Source organism: Clavelina lepadiformis, chromosome 3 (genome assembly GCF_947623445.1).
Source record: "Clavelina lepadiformis chromosome 3, kaClaLepa1.1, whole genome shotgun sequence".
In the NCBI taxonomy this organism is placed as follows: domain Eukaryota; kingdom Metazoa; phylum Chordata; class Ascidiacea; order Aplousobranchia; family Clavelinidae; genus Clavelina; species Clavelina lepadiformis.
Genome location: NC_135242.1, coordinates 7,679,997 through 7,700,187, shown reverse-complemented (window position 1 = coordinate 7,700,187; position 20,191 = coordinate 7,679,997). Strand labels below are relative to the sequence as shown.

The window sequence follows — 20,191 nt, the reverse complement described above, 5'->3', positions numbered from 1 at the left end:
CGGTTTGGAGAGTTTTGATATATGTTATTTAAACCTCAAATTCGCAAAAGAATGTTGTTACACATGACTGATTTACCCTCCATTAGTTATACAAAACTTGATACATGATGCATTATAGTCTTGTTTTCACGGAGAAAATGTTTGTGCTATCACAAAAACAAACTATACACAGTAAGACATCTTTATCTGCACCACAAAAAAGTAAGATCCTCGCTATCTGACATCAAACTGCTATGAACAGATTTCTTCTCACATATTTTACCCTTTTAATTAAGAAAACTTGTTGCCCTATTCCGACTTGGCAATTCAAAAACAGATGTACCTAATCAATAGAAAAAGCAATCGCCAATTCAGATTTCGACAAATGTTAAATATGTATTATATACGACAGTTTTCCATAGGCCTACTTGTTACACACCAATGTTTGTTTTAGGCGAAGTCATTGATTAATTGCTTTACTTGAACTATTCATTTTGGTGCAGTTAAATTTTCAATGCAGTTGTCGTTTCATAATTGTAGTGTAATCCTAAATGCGTGCTATCTTACTTAAATTGATTTAAATTGTTACATTCTTTTAATGTTGATTATCTGAATAGCTTATTAAGCAGACATTTTATCTTCGGTTCAGCACTTTAAAAAAACAAGGTTGAACTGTCAAATTCGCCAGATTATATATGTTGTTGATTATCTTGGTTACGTATGCAATAATTGTGTATAACGATATGCATGAATTGTGGAAATACTTTTTAGCCAATTAGTGAGAAGAGTCTAACTTCTTTATAGTAATTTGGAATTAGCCAAAAATTGGCTTTGGAAACAATGATTTTCTTGCAAAATGACAGAATAACATGAATGTATCATATATGTATCAAGCATTTGTTAATACCTTCAACCCTTTGACATCTAATTAACAAGGTTTCTTGTGTAGTGGATGTGTAAATTGCTGTAAATATTAGGTATTCTGTTATATTAGTGCATGTAATCATCATTTTTGGATGGGAAGAATAAGTTAGTGTGTGTTTTGGTGAGAATCACCCAGTTCGGTGCAACAGCAAGAAATTCAATTTGAAGCAAAATTTATTGGTGTCCTCGAAGATAGACACTAATTTTAGAAAACAATATCAACTATCTAAATTTTCATAATGTCTAATGATAATCAGCAACATGTGGAAGAACTACGGAATGAAGCAGAAAACATCAAAAAAGAAATACGAGTAATGTTGTTTGTATTACATTGTGCAACAAGAATTTTTTGTTCCTAGCAATAGATATTTATTTTTAAAATGGTTATATGTATGACAGACAAAAAGTATTAAGTGTATATTCCTTTAAAATTTTTGTGTTGTGATAAAAAGAAATGATATTTAAACAATAGGCTTTTGAGAAATGATATTTAAAACTGGAAAAATCATGTTAACACTGTGCATATGTCAGTAACTAATATTCATTTCTCAAAAGCCTATTGTTTGGGTATGTTGACTGGCTATTTTTGTGACTCATTTGCCTCCTTAATGGATTTTCATTTCCCCATTCCATCATATTATGTTCTGCAAATGGTATTATTTAAAACAAGGGTAGGCAGCCTATGCCTGCCCGCCAAAGGATATTGTGCACTCCAAGTTTCTGTGAAACTTGGTATAATGCTCAAAGTGTAAATTTTTGGACGCTATCAAAAGTCAAACTAGTTCACTCAAAAAATACTTCTAAAATATCACTTTTAATAATACTGCTAAGGCAGACTACAATAAAATATAGTGGCGTACAGCAAACAATTACTTTCTGTTTTGAGTTCCAATTTTTAAGGTATATATATACTACAAATAAAAATTCAACCCCATTAGTTGATAAACAAACCTTTTCTGATGGTTCTTTTATTATTGCTACATTTATGCATCTCATACATCTATGTGAATTAGTGCACAATCAAATACCTATCAATGAAACCTCGTTTAGGTTGAGGGTGGCCAAATTGATACATCAGTATCATACCGAATAACGGCTCAAGCTAATTATGGCATCATAAGTTCTCATAACCCGATCGCCGATCGAAAAATTTTCAACACCCAAAATGGCCCTAAGGTTGAAAGAGGTTTCTGAGATAACTAAAATTATTTAGTAATGGTTTGGATGTGCATTTTAGAATGTGGAATCCTTGACAACCGAATCTAGAACTATTCTAATCTTTTTCGGACCGATAATACTTTGACTATATTCATTGCCCACAGAGGTTTTAATTTACCTTGTATAGTCTTTTCGAAGACGATTATTATACACAGTTTCATTGAACACGACGTTTACTACTCTGCATAAACACTTAAATTGTTAAAAAATTAAACATGTTTAACCGTAACGGCAAGTAATGCATCAAATCACAGCGAAGGAAAAAAGGCGGCAAGTGTACACAAACACAACGATCGTTGTTGAAAAAGGCAAGCAAGGCGCTTGTTCCGTTTGCTTAACTTATTTATGCAGACAAAGTAAGGAACTCTTTTAAGTCAAACAAGCGTAAAATCTTTTATTCAAAAATCTCTGTGAATTCGTCCTTAAATGTTTTGTTTGGATTAATCTACTGTGATTATAGTGTAAATTTCTTGTAAAATACCCAAATTAACTATTCTTGTCAAAAAAGACAACTATGTGCAAGAATTTCATAAAACAACAGTTGCTCATACCAGATGTAACAAACAAGTGTAATTGTTATTGGTGTGGAACTATTTCAAAACAATCATTCTAGAGCAGCAGTTCCCAAACTGGGGTCCGTAAAGCAGCTTGGGAGGGTCCGCAAAGAGAACTAGTTTTTAAAGCAGTTTCAGAGGGGCCGCAATGTACAGCAATGATTGTGATTCGATTATAAAGCTTTCTCGTGTTTTATGCTTGCTTTGTATTAGTCTTTAGTTAGCGAATCTTTTCAACATTATAGCTGTACTATTACTATTTCCACTCTACTCAATATGAAAAAAAAAATAGCGAAACCGACTGGATGTAGTACACGACATGAGAGTTGCGCTATCCAAAACCAAACCAAACCAAACATTGATGAGTTAATTGCAGCAAAAGAAGTGCACCCATCCCATTAAACGCTTATCGTATTTGATAGTTTTTGCTTTTTCTTTCATGGTGTGGTTTTTGCATTTTCCTATAGCATTCTTTGATTTTTATAGGGCCGCGAAATATCAAAATAATTGCAAGAGGTCCACCAGGAAAAATTTTTAGAAAAGTTTTGGAACCGCTGTTCTAGAGTAATGAATTATTCAACTTTGCACATCCCTACTAATGGTACTTAAAGTGATGGACAAGTCCCAAAACAAGTTGATATGAAATAATACTACTCACTGAATATTCTGGTAAAATAGTTATAAAAAATTGGCCTTAATTGTGACGTTGGTCAAGGCTATTGTGATGTCATAGGTAATCACAGACAACATTCGCAAGTTCATAAATTGAGCAGTACCAACTGTATATCAGGGTTGGATCGATCTGAATCCGAGTTAAATCACTCGATCGAGTATTGGCATGTTTTCAATACTCGGACTCGATTGAGTCATACTGTTTTCGCATGTAGGTAGACTTCAATGATTTTTTAAATAACCAAGCCGTTTAAATGATCAACTAACGAGATCACCATTTCATCATTCAATCATCTTCAAAAACTATCAAATTTAGTGTGTTCATTTCAGCAGGCTACTTTCATTCAAAGAAGTATCATTCACACACATGTTTGCTGTGTGTTTTTCAGCAGAATTTAATATTGTATCGATGTTCGCTTTTGTGAAAATATAAAAGATATCATCGTTGGTTTTGCAGAGTAGCATCAACACCAATGCACCACATATTAGTAATTAGTTGATAGTCGAGATTACCTAGTCATTAAGCAGCACACCTCACCAAGCTATAAAATGCTGGAGTTAGACGTTGTATTCCTACAAACGAAGTGTTTCTACGGAAGCATTTTCAGTTAATTGCCCAACTAAAACGTTTTTCTTTCTGTTACTAAAGGTAGGCAGTTAGGAGGAAAACTAAGGCATGCAAAAGATTGATTTTAGTTACATTAAAGGTTTTATTTTGAGTTAGAATTAGATTAAGTTTAGGTAACTATGTTATAACATTTCAGTTAGATTAACAAGAAATTATGAGAAACGCTTTATGCAGCTAAAACTGAATAGTAAATATCATTTACGGTATATTTGGCTTTAATTTAAGAAGCACTGTACCTTGCTTAAGAAAATATTAACTTATGTGTTTTGGTAATATACCACATTCGTAAAGAGTCGCGGCGTTAATCGTGCATGGCTTCATGCCAATACGGTGGACGAAAGACATGTGCAGCTTGTATAGCAGTCATAATCTCTCGTGTTCATGATTTATTGATACATTAGTAGAAGAATAAAAGGTGTGAAGATCTTAGTGCGCAATTTTATGCTTAAATTGTTTTGGAACAGAAAACAGTAATTGGGTGCCTTAAGCAATTTGTTACTTATAACGTCATGATCGAGTAGTTTTTTCTGATTACTTGGACTCCACGAATCCGAGCAATTTAAGTTTTTTCCCGTCTTTACTGTATATCGCGTATGTTTCTGTTGCAACTGTATAGATTTCTCTAATTGCCAATAGCTTGATAGGTGACAGCCTATAGCCAAACCGTGCCAACCAGTAAGGTACTAGATTGACGGGTAGCCTTTGCGATCCAAAGAATACCTTAACTTCACAGACGCAAATGATTGTGCTATAGGATTTTTTACATTTAAAACCTAGTTGGACATAGGCTAAACTCCTATGACCTGCACTTCTGACTTCAGTTGACTACTGCTCAAGGAAAGCAACAGCAGCAGCATGTTGTCAAGTGACTTGACTAATCTATGACACAACAAGAGTCTTCATCTATATCACAATGAAGTCCACAAACTGAGACTATTTGCTATTTTCTTTTGCCAATAACCACCTAACCACAAATTATTTTTTGAAAATATGTTACCAGAATGTTCAGTTAATAGTATTGTTTCATATAAGATCTACTTGTCTTTGGACTTGGCACTCACTTTTAAGGTTCTTACATAATGAGTTGGCAATTGCCTTGTTTTCAGATTCATTTCTGCTGCATCTTTAAATCCTCAAAATTTAATTTGCCCCGTCTAGATTTTTCATTTTTTTCGTAAACTCTTTGTGTTTGCCCCAATTATACAAAGGCGTTGATTTTTAAAGAAAATGGAAAAATGTATGGAGACAACTAATTGACGTTTGGGGATTTCCCCCTTGTGAGAGCGCAACATTGGCACAACATTATTGTTATTGTGTAGTTACGTAGTGCATTATCACAATTCGTTTTGCGGTGTGTCCTGGTCTGCTTTTTCAACTTGCCTCAAGAAAAATATCATGCCTACTTTTATTTAAAAGTAAAACGAATTTCTTAGCATAGTTAAAGCAATTGCTCTTCATTAACGACACAAATCAAAGAGGGTTTGCAAACTTATCTGAGAACACACAAAAAGTTTAAAGCAAGTTATTCTTTCGTTACATTGAAATAATTAGGCCCATAGTTTTAATTATGTATTAGAAACAAATGCTTGAATTGATCAAATATAAAATTCATATCTTTGGAGCAATTTTTAAGAGCAGTCTTCTTGCATTGGTCTCCTGCTAAACTGATTGCCCATCGTTAGCAACAGATTGGGTGACATTACGTCGGTAAAATACGATGCATCCTAACCTTTTCAATGGATACGTAGAATGAGTACCAAGAGCCAAAACAGTAGAAAACATCAGAAGTTTAGTCGTCGTTTGGTTTAGTTTTGTTAATCAGAAGTCGATACTACAACCATACAAATTTTTTTATTGATTATTTTTTATTTAAAACCTGTTAACAAATTTTGAAATATTGCCAAAACTGTTTTCGTAATGTTTTTAACATCACCTGTTACTGCGACGCTTCAGTTCTCGAAGGGTGAACAAATTGATAGAGTTACGCATTTTTATTCGTTTTCAAATCGGATTGAATTGAATTGGTTAAACTAGACATTTCGTTTATTTACGTATTTCAGTTTATTTACAGAAGTAGAACTTGCTTACAGCACGCTTAGAGTTAAATCCATTCTACAGACTCAAACATTTTTGCATTTTAATCACAGGTAACTGGCTGGAAACATCACCAATGACCACATTAACGGGAAAAATGCATTATTATGTCAAACTTGAACTGTTTTCAGAAATCCACCCCGTATTACGCTTTCAAGTTTCTTTTATAATTTGTTTCACACTTTAAGCTTTCTTGTTTCATTTCTGGTTTTCTGTCCTGTGTTGCGCTCTTTGCTCTCGTAACTGTTATCTCTTTGTTGTCTTGCGTTATCCCTTCTCTCTTTAGTGTTTTCAAGATAAACAAGTTTTACTGTCTCTCTTTTTCCTCTGTTTGGTTTTGCGCTTTTTCTCCTTCTCTTATGAGTTTTCTTTGCATTTCGATGAGCTAATTATCTTCAATCATATTTATGCCCAGTCCCATCAATGACAATGCAGGCAATTTTGAAAATTCTTTTCTATTACAATTAGGGCGAAACATCGACGCTGATAAAAATAAGAAAATTTTAACAAATAAAAAGTTAAACAGGTTAACTGAATATCAAAACCAGGGGAGCGAACCTATATTCTAAACAATAACAAAATATTGGTTGTTTTTAACAAGCAGAATAAACTTAGTAGTGAGCGCAAAAATTATTTTAACTACGGAGATTTGTGTTGCAACACCCAAGCTGTATCCACCCCTGTTTCTACTTATCGCCACAGATCTTGAAGGGACCTGGCATCCCAATCAACCTAGATCCAATTAAGTAAATCATAACCGTTTATCCTATTTTTTTGCCGTTAGTCAATTGGCATAGTTGCAATGGCTTTCATCAGTATTCAAAATGTACCAAACTCGAACATTAATAGGCTAGCAGTGCTACAATGTTAAATAATGTTAGTTGAATGTCATCCAATACAGCATTTCCATTACGTCGACGGTCACTGATTTCTAACACCTCAAACGGACTGTAACAATTAATTCGTGTGTGAAATTTTTTGATTCTGTTGTTTTAACCATAATGACATGTGCAATGTTTATCACATTTGTAATATTTCGACAAATGAGAGAGAAAATGTTTTGATCAGACTTGAGGTCTGGCATATAAATCCTTCCCTGTTTTTGGGTCTGATTGCTTTGTTTTGAAAGGCAAAAAACGTCAGACTTACTGGATATGTGATTAACCGATTTCATCTGTATTATAGTGCTAATACATACCACATTTTTAATAATCTTACTACCGGTAGTTTGTTTTCATCCTAAGTCTTTTTTAAAGTAGAAATTGTTTAGGCCCTGTTGTTTATTTCCTTTATTATATATATGGTATATGAAACATAATGAAAACTTTATTTTATGATTAGGAAAAAAGAATGGCTTTATGTGATGCTTCGCTGCCAGAGGTAAATGCTCATAAGATCTGATTGCTTATTTTATGGACTGTCAAAGTACTGGAATAGATTATAGTTTTTGATTTTTTGGTACTGAAAGTTATAGTCTTAGATTTTAATGCAAGTTGATTTCTATTATAGTGAAACTTGGCCTATTTCCTTTTTGAAAATTTTTTCTGCAGGTATAAAGTACTGTGCAATACTTTCATATTTTAGATTGCTGCTAGTGTTGATCCAATTGGAAGAGTACAAATGAGAACGAGAAGAACATTGCGTGGTCATTTAGCTAAAATCTACGCTATGCACTGGGGCTGTGACTCAAGGTTTGTATTTTGTATTAGCTAGCCATAAGGACATTGTCCACCTTAAAATTTTGTCCATAGTCACAAATCAACCCAGATAAAGTGCAAACAATTTACCGAATCCGGTCGTTTATTATGTATTCAGCAATACTTTTTAACATAAGATGTAACAATTTGATCATAAAAATAGTTATATAGCCTACATAAGCTACTCTATTCATACCATGATTGTCGACTTGTAATAATGTTGTTGTTCGTTGCCCACTTTTGTTTCACCATGCTTGAAGAGCGCACAGCTGCACGTGACATGTTTTTCTCTTCAATCTCTCTGTTCTGTACAGTAATATATTTGGGTTATGCCAGAGTAGTGTGACTGTGTGAGCGAATGACAAGCACAATGCTTATATTGTACGTTACTCAAAACATCTGCTTTTCAAAGCAAATTTTTTTTTGTTTGAAACAAACAGTCTTGTGACTAAACTTAGACTTACGCAATGGATTACAACAGTCATATCAGGTAGAACGTTTTTCATGCTGTTATCATTTGGTGGACAAAACCAGGATACCACAAACAGTACAATGCATAGAGCAAACAAGAAATGATAGGATCCGCGCATTCAACAGTATTTTAAAATGCTTGTGTCTGTGATGAAATGAAATTAGCAAAAACACAAACAAACTTTAGAGATTCATTATTTTAAAACACACAATAGCTGTTTGTTGTGCATTGCAAAGACATCACAAAGGTTTTGTCATCAAATAATCGTAACCTTTTTATTGAAAGTGTGGTGGTTAATAATAATATCTGTCTCATTGTCACAAGAAATCTGTTGCATACTTGAGTACCCCTGTGCAGAGCTGGGCAACCGGTATTGTAAAAAAAGCGTTGCTCGTACTTTTGCTCTTCTATTAGAAAAGAGTGCGTTCGTTTTTCCCCGCTCTCTTTAGCAATGAAAAAATAATTTCACTCTAACACAATTTCAAAAATCATTCGGATGTTCCAAATTTGCGTTGTAGAATGGGTGTTTAACTGCAGCTGTAGTTGCTTATCATTGTTTGTTGTAAATGTTGGGAAATTTTATGAATGCCCATGCTGAATAGTTTTGTTTTTGTCACAAATGATTAATAAACGAGTAGAGTGGTAAGAACATTCTAGAATTGTAGATGTCAATGTTCAAAATTTTAATATTCTTCACTTTCAAAGCATATGTTGGTTGATATATTCACCAGCCTCATTGACCATTGTTATCAACTTAAAAAAACAAAGTGTTTAAACCAAGTCGCAATGCTCAAAATCATGCTTTGTGTTGCGTATTATATTAATTTTTTACCATTAATTTTGCACAATGAAAATTGTGCCTGAAATTATTCTGAAAACAGTCAATTTACATTCACTACATAAAAACATAATAATGACCTAGAAACTGCCCTAGTAACTATAGTAAAATTACACTAATGCTCTAAGGACCACAAAAACACTGATTTGAAGAGATTCAATTTATAGTTAGTTGTTTGCATGCTTTGTAATAGGTGTTTCACTGGGAGTTTGGGACAGTCAAAGTTGGTTTAAATTAATTTAAGATTTAAATTTAAGCTAAATTTAGTTGTGAGCTTTCACTGTCTGTATAATATTGACTGAATATATATCACTAACGCAGTGTATCAATTTATTTATTTAATTTTTCAGACACATTGTCAGTGCTTCACAAGATGGAAAATTGATTTTGTGGGATTCTTACACCACAAATAAAGTAAGACTACAAAAGAGTTTTTCCATAATCATTCAGTTATTATCACATCTTATGTAAGGGAGAAATGTAATTTGAAAACTTACGGCTTAAATGGCAAAGAGTATTTAAGGTCTGCAGTTTTTACCAAAATTATCTAGTCGTATCAAGAGAAAAACCTCTTTGCATATTGTATTTTCATGTGAAAAATTATGGTTCTTGGACTAGTGGCTCTCAAAATTTTGTAGCTCAATACCCACTTTCACCTTTGAGATGAAATTGTGACCCATCTCGATCACACAGATTGCATTTAACAAAAATAAAAATACTCTATAACGTGACTTGATTGTAAACTGCCCTTGAACCTAAGGTACAGTAAGCCAGTCGGTACAGAGAGAAAGTACATCGTATGCGCACATTCACCAGGATGATATTCGTATGGTATCACAGCTCAAGCCTACGTGTGTTAATATATTTTGTGAGAAAGGCAAAGAGTTTCAGATACAGAAAAGAAATTGTAAGAAAGAGTTATGTTGAACGAGTGAATAGTATATTTTCATCAAAATAATGCCAGATAAAAAATAGAAGCCACAAAAATGATGATAAAAAAAATTTTTAAGCTGCTGCTTACAGTTTCAAGGTAATACGGTATTGTTGTGGAGCCATTTACTGTATGATTTCTTTACATTTTGTTTGATATTCAGACTTCATATTTTATTAGCATCCTAATGAGACGATTGGGTTTGTTTATTCTTCACAAGTGGTTCTGCTCCCAGCGAGGCAAACCATAATCGTGTCGCTGTCCACATCTAGTCTATTTCTCTATTTTGTTTTAACTATTTTTTATTTTGATACATTTAGCACTTTAATATTTCACATGCACTTGTTTTGCGATGCTCCTCCCGAAAAAGTGACATTGATGCAATAAAGCTACCGCTTAAACACGTGTTTCATAGTAATCACAAAAAATATTGCAATTTGTCAATCTAGTTATGATCTCCACCTTGCCTCATTGCACTTTTTGTAGCTGATACTACTAGTACAGTACTTCCTCGATTATCCGGTCAAGTTGGGTCAATATTTTCAAAAATCTGACCGGATAAGCAAAAAAAACGGATAATTGAATTTGTATTTTTACCGAGCACGCACGCAAATCGCCGCCATGGGCCTGACACCCGCTATGGGACGATCAGAAGGACGCGGGCGATCCGCGACGCGCGCAAGACGAATTCTATACGCCACAATTCCGGAGCGCTCCAAAAGCGACCGGATTCGGCGATGGGCTCATCCCGCTTCACTCGCTGTTACTGAGGAAATCCTTGTTAGTTTCTTTTCCTCCGCTTAGTAATATGCTTAAATTCAGCGGGTAGTCTCGTCCGACTTGATGCCGAAATGTAAGAGACGTCACACGTGCCGAGGATCGACAACGTTCGTGATCGATCGCGGCGACTTGGCGAAACGAGGACACCTCTTTGAGGTCGATCCGCCGCCGCGCTCTCCGATCGCGTGCCGGACCCTTGCTGACTTCGACGGGACGGCGGAGACACAGGTCTCCGTCCGACTCCGCATTCGCCCGGGCGACGGGCGCGCCGGGATTGCTTTTCAGACGACCCTGAGGCGGGCGTGGTCCCGGGATTAACCCGAGGCCACAATTCGCGTTCAGAACGTCGATGCTCAATGTGTCCTGCAATTCACACTAATTCACGCAGCTAGCTGCGTCCTTCATCGACTCGCGAGCCGAGTGATCCACCGCCAAGAGCCATCATCGTTTATCGTTTCAGCTTCTACGAAGCAGTCACAGGTTTGAATGTGAGCGCCGAGCGGACGATTTGACGACCGTCATTTGAAACCGCGGGGGTACTCGACGTCCGTGAAAGACTTGTGTCTTGTCGAGCGCCTCAACTGGCGCGTCTTGACCTCGACAAGCGAGAGAGGCGGCCGGTTTCCCGGCGACGCCGCCGCAGCTCGAGCGGGAGCCTCCGTTCGTTTCGATAATGATCCTTCCGCAGGTTCACCTACGGAAACCTTGTTACGACTTTTACTTCCTCTAAATGATCAAGTTAGATCGTCTTTTCGGACACCGGTTCGGCCGTTGCCAGCTGCTCCGGGTCCAATCAGAGGACCTCACTAAACCATTCAATCGGTAGTAGCTACGGCGGCGGTTCAACGTCAATTGAAAAATAAAAACCAGAGTAATCTTACGCATATGATAGTTGCAAGTGCAATCATGCGAAGTAAAACGACCTCCCAAAGTCATTGATCACTCGGCCGGATAATCGAATGCCGGTTAAACGAGGGACGGATAATCGAGGAAGTACTGTACTTAGATAGGATTGCTGTTTATTATTTTTTGCTGAATTAAATTTTTTTTTGAAGTTTTGTAGTTGAATGAGCTCATGACCCAATAAAAATATTTTGCAAACCTTGGTTTGAGAACCACTGCCTTAGGCTTATAATTTAGCATAATAGTAATAATTTTTTTTCCAACACAAATGTACTTGGAAAAGTTGCTAACAAGTCTTTAGATCATTGTTAGTAGGTTAAAAACAATGGCTTAAATAGTTATGAAATACTTGCAGGTTCATGCAATACCTTTGCGCTCCAGCTGGGTAATGACTTGCGCATATGCTCCGTCAGGAAGCTTTGTTGCTTGTGGTGGTCTTGATAATATTTGTTCAATATACAGCCTTAAAACACGAGAAGGAAATGTCAGAGTTTCCAGGGAACTTAATGGTCACACAGGTATGTAACAAATGTGTGCTAAGGTAATTTTACACAGTGTTGTGTTTTTTCAGTGTTAAGTTTATTCTGATATTTTTATTACTTGAATCGTAATAAACAGTTTGTAGTCAGGCATAAAAATAACAGATTAAATTAACACCTACCACAGTATTCAGTATTACGGTCGTCGAAAACCAGCTAACGAGCATTTTTGTCATGCGTAGGTTATTTGTCTTGTTGTCGTTTTCTGGATGATGGTCGAATAGTAACAAGTTCTGGAGATATGACTTGGTAAGCACTTAATTCTGATAATTACATACATAGCATCTAATGTTTAAACTGGTCATATCAGCAGTGCAAAACCAAACTGGTCTTAACATTTCCACTTTTCTTTTGTTTTTTTAGCCTTTGTACATTTATTTCAGCTTCACTAGTTTTCACCTTTAAGTAGTCAGATTTTGGTGAGAGCAGTGAACCTATACCCAAATGTCTGGTTTTGGTGGTGAAAATAAAAGGTCTATATTCCATTGCCTGTAGAAATGGACATAGACAGATTTTGCTTTCGATTTTACTGGGTCCTTACCCATTTCTAAATTTGGCTCACCCCAGGCAGCTCTTCAGCAGCGATTATGCTCCGACTAACTAAACATGCATGTTCATTGCTTCAAGATTATACACAGTCTTGGGAGTTAAATTTGATAAAATAATACATTTTATGATAACTGAATGAAAGTTAATTTCTTTGTTGTATTTAATGCATAATTAATAACCAAATACAACTCTTACAATTTATTTCCATGAAAATGTAATTAATGTTTATTAAATTATAAAATTTTCCACTCGCATGGATGAAATCTACACATGCAATGACTGCTGTTCAGCTTTGCATGCTAGCATAGTTAACTTGTAACAGAATACATTCTTAATGGAGGCAATACAACATCATCACATGACAATTTCATGGAAATAAGTTTGAATGAGATGTAACAGAGACCCTTTGCAGGCCAATTAGGCGGGAGTAATAAACTGTAAGAACAATGAAAGGAACATTAGATAAATCTAATTCTGCAATTCAGTTACTGTACAAGAAATTGTTTAATAGAGGAGTTATCTCAAGCCCTCGAGCGTAATATATCTCTAATTTAAACCAAAAAACAATGAGTACAGTGGCTTATGCCAATTAATGTTTCAAAGCTCAAATAACTTTAAAGCCTGTCCAGTTTATCTCTATAAACGAGAGTGGTTAAAAAGAGAACTGTGACATTGTGATCGATGTGAATGAAAGGTAATATAAAAATTAACTGGGACACATTGGAAAAGTAATAATATTCAAGTTACTGAATACAACTTAGTATGCAGTATTTCAGATCAATAGCATTTCAACAATTCCAGACATATATTTATCAATTTCAAATATTTACTTCACTAATTATCTCAATTAACAGTTATTGGATGTAGTCCAGTTTGGTTTTTCAGTGATTCTCATTCCACTAAAGTATATTTCAATGTTGTTGATGCAGAAAACTGGAACATCGGTTTAAATAAAATATGTAGGCTTAGTGTGCAAGTTGCTTAATTTAGAAGCATTTACACTCGGCAAGGCTTTCTGATGATATGGCCAATGGTGTTTGGGCATTAATACCTTGCATTATTGATCGTGTGAGGTGTGATACATTAAATCCTTAATGCGTTATATTTAAAAGAAAAAATGATATGTAACTATTCTAATATCTAAACCATGGTATCTGCAAGGAAATGATATACTTTTGTCTTTTTTGTCTTATAATAATGTAGCAATTTGGTAATCTCTGGTCGTAACATTTATTTTAATAGTGTGGTTGCTTTAATGTGAAGGTTTTTTATATTTTGGAGGTACCATTATTTGTATGGAATTATTAAAGTGAAAAAGTTACAGCTTGGAAAATTTTTTATGCTGTTTTAGATGGTAGTAGCTTGCTGTCTGAACATTTAAATAATTAATGAGTGCTTCACTTGTAGCATATTGATCACAGATGCCATGCAACATTTTTTAAAGTTTAGTTTTGGAAACTATATTATTTTTCTTTACAAGCTACACAGTAAGAATTGCTAACCAATTTAGCCAGTTTGCATACTCGTGTATTTTCATATACCTTACATCCATATTTTTGTGGTTTGGATTCGAATACATTATGAAGTTTTGGAAATGTTTATGCCCAGTAGTACTTAAGATCATGTTTTAATGTTGAGCAGACATTCTTCTAAGCATTACTTTTATTTTTACATAACTATTGTTTCAGTGCACTGTGGGATATTGAGACAGGGATGCAGACCACAGCATTTACGGGACACACAGGCGATGTTATGTCTCTTTCTGTTTCTGAAGACAAAAACAGTTTTATTTCTGGAGCATGTGACGCTACAGCTAAACTTTGGGATTTAAGAGATGGAATGTGTCGGCAAACATTTAGTGGACATGAATCAGATATTAATGCAGTTGCTGTAAGTGGAATTGGATCGTTTAGTCAAAAATTGAAATAACATTAAACAAGTTTTTCCCACAGCAATTCTAATTATTAATCTCCCGTATAAAAATACACATAGTAGTTGGAAGGAAAATTTTCAATGTTCTAGTTAAATTTGATGCATGTCGTTTTGAACAGAAACTAGTGAAAATTTGTCCTCAGTGTTGTTTTCATTTCAAGAATATTTTTTTTAGAGAAGCTATAGAAGCCTCTCCAAAAAAGCTAAGTAAAACCCAATATCAAGCCAACTGAAAGCTTAGAAGCTTTTCTCATTTGTTACAATCAGTTTTTAGTTGTGTTGGTTGTAAATGATTTATACACATCAAAATGTATGATTAGGCCTTGTCCTATACCTTGCACTAAACACACAATGATTGTTTTCATAAATAAAAACGGGTAGTTTTGATCTTTGCCAAGTGACTTTTGGTGCGAAAGTTTGTCTTGATAAATCAAGAAACTCTGTAAGAAACTTCTACTATAAGATTTGTGCCCAAATTTAAAAAGTAATGGCTAAGTCAGTATAAGCTCCAACACGAACTCTTCATAAAAACATTGGTTGATAGCAAACAAATAATCATGTTATGGATGGTTCTGAACCTTTTGTGTTTTAAACAATGTTTTAGATACCGCGCAATGGCTGATTGGTTGATAAAATTAATTGGTTGGTTAAATTTAATTGAAGTCATGATGTTTTTCTAATGTGTGGCTGTAATAAGTTTAGCAATGTATGACATTTACAAACGCAGTAGCTTTTGTAACCACCCAATTGATTCCCATTTTGTTTAAAGATGTTCCCAAGTTGTTTCGCGTTTGGCACAGGCTCAGATGACGCAACTTGCAGACTATTTGACATTCGTTCGGACCAAGAACTAATGATATACAGCAGTGACAACATTGCATGCGGCATCACAAGCGTTTCGTTTAGTAAGAGCGGAAGATTGTTCTTTGCTGGCTACGACGATTTTAACTGCAATATATGGGATTCAATGAAAGGCGATAGAGCCGGTAGGTTTTTACATTATTGCATTTGAATGTTGCGAATACGCCGATGGCAAATATTGTTTTATCCGATTTGAAGCACTACCAACCAACCAACAAGTAGAACAGTATTTAGTCATTTATATAGTTTCAGTTTTTTTTTTGCCTGCCGCTATATTATAGTTCTAGTCAGTAGGCGAGTGAGGCCCTTTGTTACCTGTTTGACGTGCTGCAACTATGACTAAGTGGACCTACACACTTCCTGTTAGCATGGCCGTTGCTGATAACGTGTGGCATTTAATTTAGCAACACTCCAATACATATAATGGTTCCTTATCGAAACAAACATATCATCCATTGTTTGATATTGTGTTTGTTACATAAAATTGTTAACTGGCTTGTCTTATGTACAGTAATTTTTTTAAGTCATTTGATATAAAATTTGAAATAACATATCATTTTATTAATGTATATGGGTAGAACTGATCATAAACACAATTTAGGCATTTTTTTTGCAAAATTTTTTGATGTATGCTATTTACTAGTAACCATATATCTACAGTGCAAGCATTAAGGCGTCAATGCATAAATTATCTCACACAGTTAGAGTTGGTTTTCGATTCGATTTGAAATTTGGCCAGACGAATAAGATTAATAAGGTAATAATAGCTGCTTGACATAATCTTGAGCTATATGTTAACTACAAGTGTCGGTGCATTTCGCAAAATGATTATGCATTTCTTCATAACACCCATGTATTTGCTTGGCGGTATGTTCTGGTGTGCGTCATTACGACTGACTTCGAGGCTTTTAAAAACGTTTTATTTCGACGACCGCTCCTATCTCCCATTGGCATATGTGCTATGAATATTATCCAGAACAAAGCAACCCGAGTGAAGTAGTTCGGTTGCGTCTGCCCTTATTGATTAATTATTGTTTGCCTTCATATATTACGTTGTGGTTTCTTGCCAATCTATGGGGCATTACATAGTCGCGTAACGTAGGGTGCGCTTTAACGTTTTGTATGGATACATGTACGTTATATAATATATATAGATATGAGTGTGTACTTGTGTGAATTTTATTAATCCTGTCGTTTGTACGCTCTTGCACTTACCGAACCACTTTTCCATGCCCGGCTAACGTAATTCGACACCTGGCTAATGAGTAACGACCTACACGTTTCACTAGATCCAGCTGTATCACCCAGTTATACGTAGCGTGTTGGGGCTGATCATTTGTAAGTTACAACGTCGACTACAACTACAAGTACGCGCTTTGAAACGTTATTTTTTGTGGAACAGGTGTGCTTGCCGGGCACGACAATCGAGTTTCATGTCTTGGGATTACCTCCGACGGAATGGCAGTCGCAACCGGTTCGTGGGATTCTTTTCTCAAAGTATGGAATTAACGTTTGCGGCGGTTGACCCACACTGCCCGTCATTTTGTTGCATGGTCGCCGGCGATGATACTCGAACGAAAAGACAAATATATAATGAGTGACACCCTATGGATATGAGTCGCCTGCTGTGCTGTGAAATGCAGAATGGCGCAAACTATTTTATTAGATAACTTTCTTATGTTTTTCTTCGATTTGCAGTGGGGCTTGCAACAGACAAGGTCGAACTCGATTAAGTGTCTGAATGTGTCTATGTTTATATGTCAATATCACTCTTTTTAGTTTATGAAAACGACTCGCTATAATGCAGTGGACCAACTGTATAGCAAAGAATACCCTGAACACATGATTCGACAACAGATTCATTGTTGCCCACTTTGCAATTCACACGGCACGAAGTGGAAACATGTGTTTTGTAGTTCATACCAGTTTATTATATAACATGTTTATCAGGTATGCAGATAAAAATATGATATTTTTAACGAATAGCGCCACCCCGACACCTTCCCCGTCATTAAAGCACATCTGTTGTTAGTAAGCTAACAGGGTTTATTATGTTTTTTACTATTCGTTTTCCCGTTGATGAATTGTATGCTTTTCGGCTTTTCTGCTTATATTCTGATATTTCGTGCATACCGCTCTGTTGTTCTTAATGCTCGACTTCAATATGAATCAATTTGATTTTTATTTTGTTCTTTTTTGGTTAACTAACTACCATTTTTGGCGAATGTGTATCAGCGTCCGTTTTCTGCAATAGTTTCTTTGCGTTGACCTACACCAACCGATGTACTTTCTTGTACGCTAACCCAACGTTACTTCTTGCAACTTTCGGCGCTTAAAAAATCGTGTTTCTTATCACATTTGGAATAACAGAACTTCATTTCTTCAAAACAAACCGGTAAATTCCGGTTCGATCATGCTTCGTTGCTGGATCGAACCCTTAAGGTCTGCGGTGAGTACGGTTGCTGCTACTTGGATAGTGCACGTAAATTGTAAGGTTAAACCACCGTTACCTTAAACCACCAGCGGTGCGTAAAGTATGGTGGCAGCGCAATCGTCTGTCAAAACACGAAACGTATTCAGCCAACGCCATAGTCAATTGAATTATGTGCAATAGTAGTTCCCGGCTGGTTTGCACGTCACTGGAAAGCGGCCGGATACACGCTGTTAATCAGCTAGTTTATGTAATAATCGCTTATTGCCTATTACAATTCACGTGTATGTAGTCATTTTCAGTTAGAATTTCGGATTAAATTTTGCTTTCAGCTGGACGCACAGGCAACGTTTAAAAAGAAACCTACTTGCATGCTAAGTGTGCCAAATTCACTTTATCTTCGTAACCCTACAAACATATAGGAAACGCTTAGTCAAGATGGAAACTGAACTCGCTTGAAGCCCGCGTAAGATTGCGTTGAAAATCCTGGAATAAGCGTTTTGGTAAATCCATCGCAATGACGACATATCGATTTGCAATTTCTTGTACCAACGAATATCGACTCGGACCGCGTGGCATTGTTTGAGAGAATTTCGAGAATTGACGCACTCCGTATGCCCACTACGATACCTACATTATCGAGTTGCTGTTATAATTACTGGCGACGTCATACACGAATAAGGGACTAGCTGTTTATGTTGGATTCTGTAGAACGCAACGCCAGCGTCGCTTCATACTGATTTTCTTTGACAATAAAGTGTACGACTTTAATTTTACGTCGAAGATGTAAGCACATGCGTTAAAATTTCAGAAAGATCCTTGGATAGTTCAAACTTCGGAATTTCTCTCTGCAACTTGCGCGTTTTGAAACTTTTACTGTAATTCTAAACCCGATCAAAATGAAGTTACCGTTACCAACTATCATCATGTTTTCATATTAATGCTCTTCAGTAAATCATGTTCGCCAGAAACCAGCGCTTACATTATTCTTTATGCGTAGAGATTTCGGCGACAGATGGCCGTGGACCCCATCTTAATCGTGTGCGCTATCAGTGTCATTTTCTTATTATTTATCTGTTGTTTTGCCTGTACTATAACTAAAGAAGATATCTTACTGGTATCGTCCTTTTTAACTTTCCGAGTTTTATGTCTTTGTTGTATTACAAATCCTGTAAAATGTGTTTGAAGCGGGCTCAAAACCGATGTTTATTAGTATTCTATTATGAACTTTATTATGGGTATTGCTATGTCGTTTGACTAAGTAGCTAATAGCAATGTGTCATTTTATTTTTACTGACTATGTCTATATTTCAATCAACTTTTAACACTAACTACACCCAACCTACCGCTCTCACATGACCGACATAGTGGTTTTTGAAATACGAGCAGCAGTATGCTAATGTACGTGTTTGTTTCTATGTGTGTATGCTTGAAGGCGCTGCGTGGGACGTGAATGTCAAGTAAACACCGCATTGTCCCACATAAGCAAAAAAACGTTTGTACAAGCTGGATGGGTTTAGCAGCAACACTGTGGTAGAGGCTGTTTTTACTTGAGATTACCGGCCCTCCCCAGGCGATGTGCAGAGCGGTTTTCAATACATTCCAAACTTGCCCTCCCCAAACCTATTTCTTTGACCGTTTTTATCACCTTGCTCGACGACTTTGGCACAGAATGCATTTGGAGCTGCAATAACCACTACTAGATTTCCTCGATTTCCCAATATTACCTTTTAACCGCTGGGAAGTTTGCGTTCGTTGAGCGAGCACTGATAGTGTCACCCTACCCAGTTCACACATTCAAACTGCTTGGTTTATTTTTTGCTCATTTAGTGTCGTCGATTATGGCATTGTTGTACATAATATTCGTTACTGCAAACGTTTTGGCTCATGTTTCAAAACAACGCTTTTAATAACTTCGAGATGTTTAATAAGCTACGATGATTTCGTTACAGTGGTGAGTTAGGTATTTGTATTCTAAATGTGAACCTGTCTATCACTAAATAAATAAAGTTATAAATGAATGCAAACTGTGTTATTTGTATTTTAACGACGGGAGTCACCAAAAAGTAAACGAAACATACAGCACCCTTACTGATGTACTTGGGTTGCGATAAAAGTTAATGATTTGGGCTTTCATAACGTGCAGCCTTCTTAACTGTGACACACTTATAAAGTTAACAATAGCTGCG

At 35.9% G+C, this 20,191-nt stretch overlaps 1 protein-coding gene and 1 non-coding gene across 2 annotated transcripts; one reads left to right on the top strand and one right to left on the bottom strand.

The window, feature by feature from the left end:
* Positions 1-901: 901 nt before the first annotated feature.
* Positions 902-20,023, top strand: LOC143450421 (guanine nucleotide-binding protein subunit beta-1-like). Its single transcript, XM_076950958.1, has 9 exons — positions 902-1,214; positions 7,411-7,449; positions 7,654-7,760; positions 9,427-9,490; positions 12,046-12,208; positions 12,412-12,478; positions 14,467-14,668; positions 15,480-15,696; positions 16,974-20,023. The coding sequence occupies exons 1-9, from the start codon at positions 1,143-1,145 to the stop codon at positions 17,078-17,080; spliced, it is 1,038 nt and encodes a 345-aa protein (XP_076807073.1). The 5' UTR covers positions 902-1,142; the 3' UTR covers positions 17,081-20,023.
* Positions 11,074-11,227, bottom strand: LOC143450935 (5.8S ribosomal RNA). The gene has a single exon (XR_013114828.1). It is a non-coding gene; the product is annotated as a 5.8S ribosomal RNA (ribosomal RNA).
* Positions 20,024-20,191: the final 168 nt, after the last annotated feature.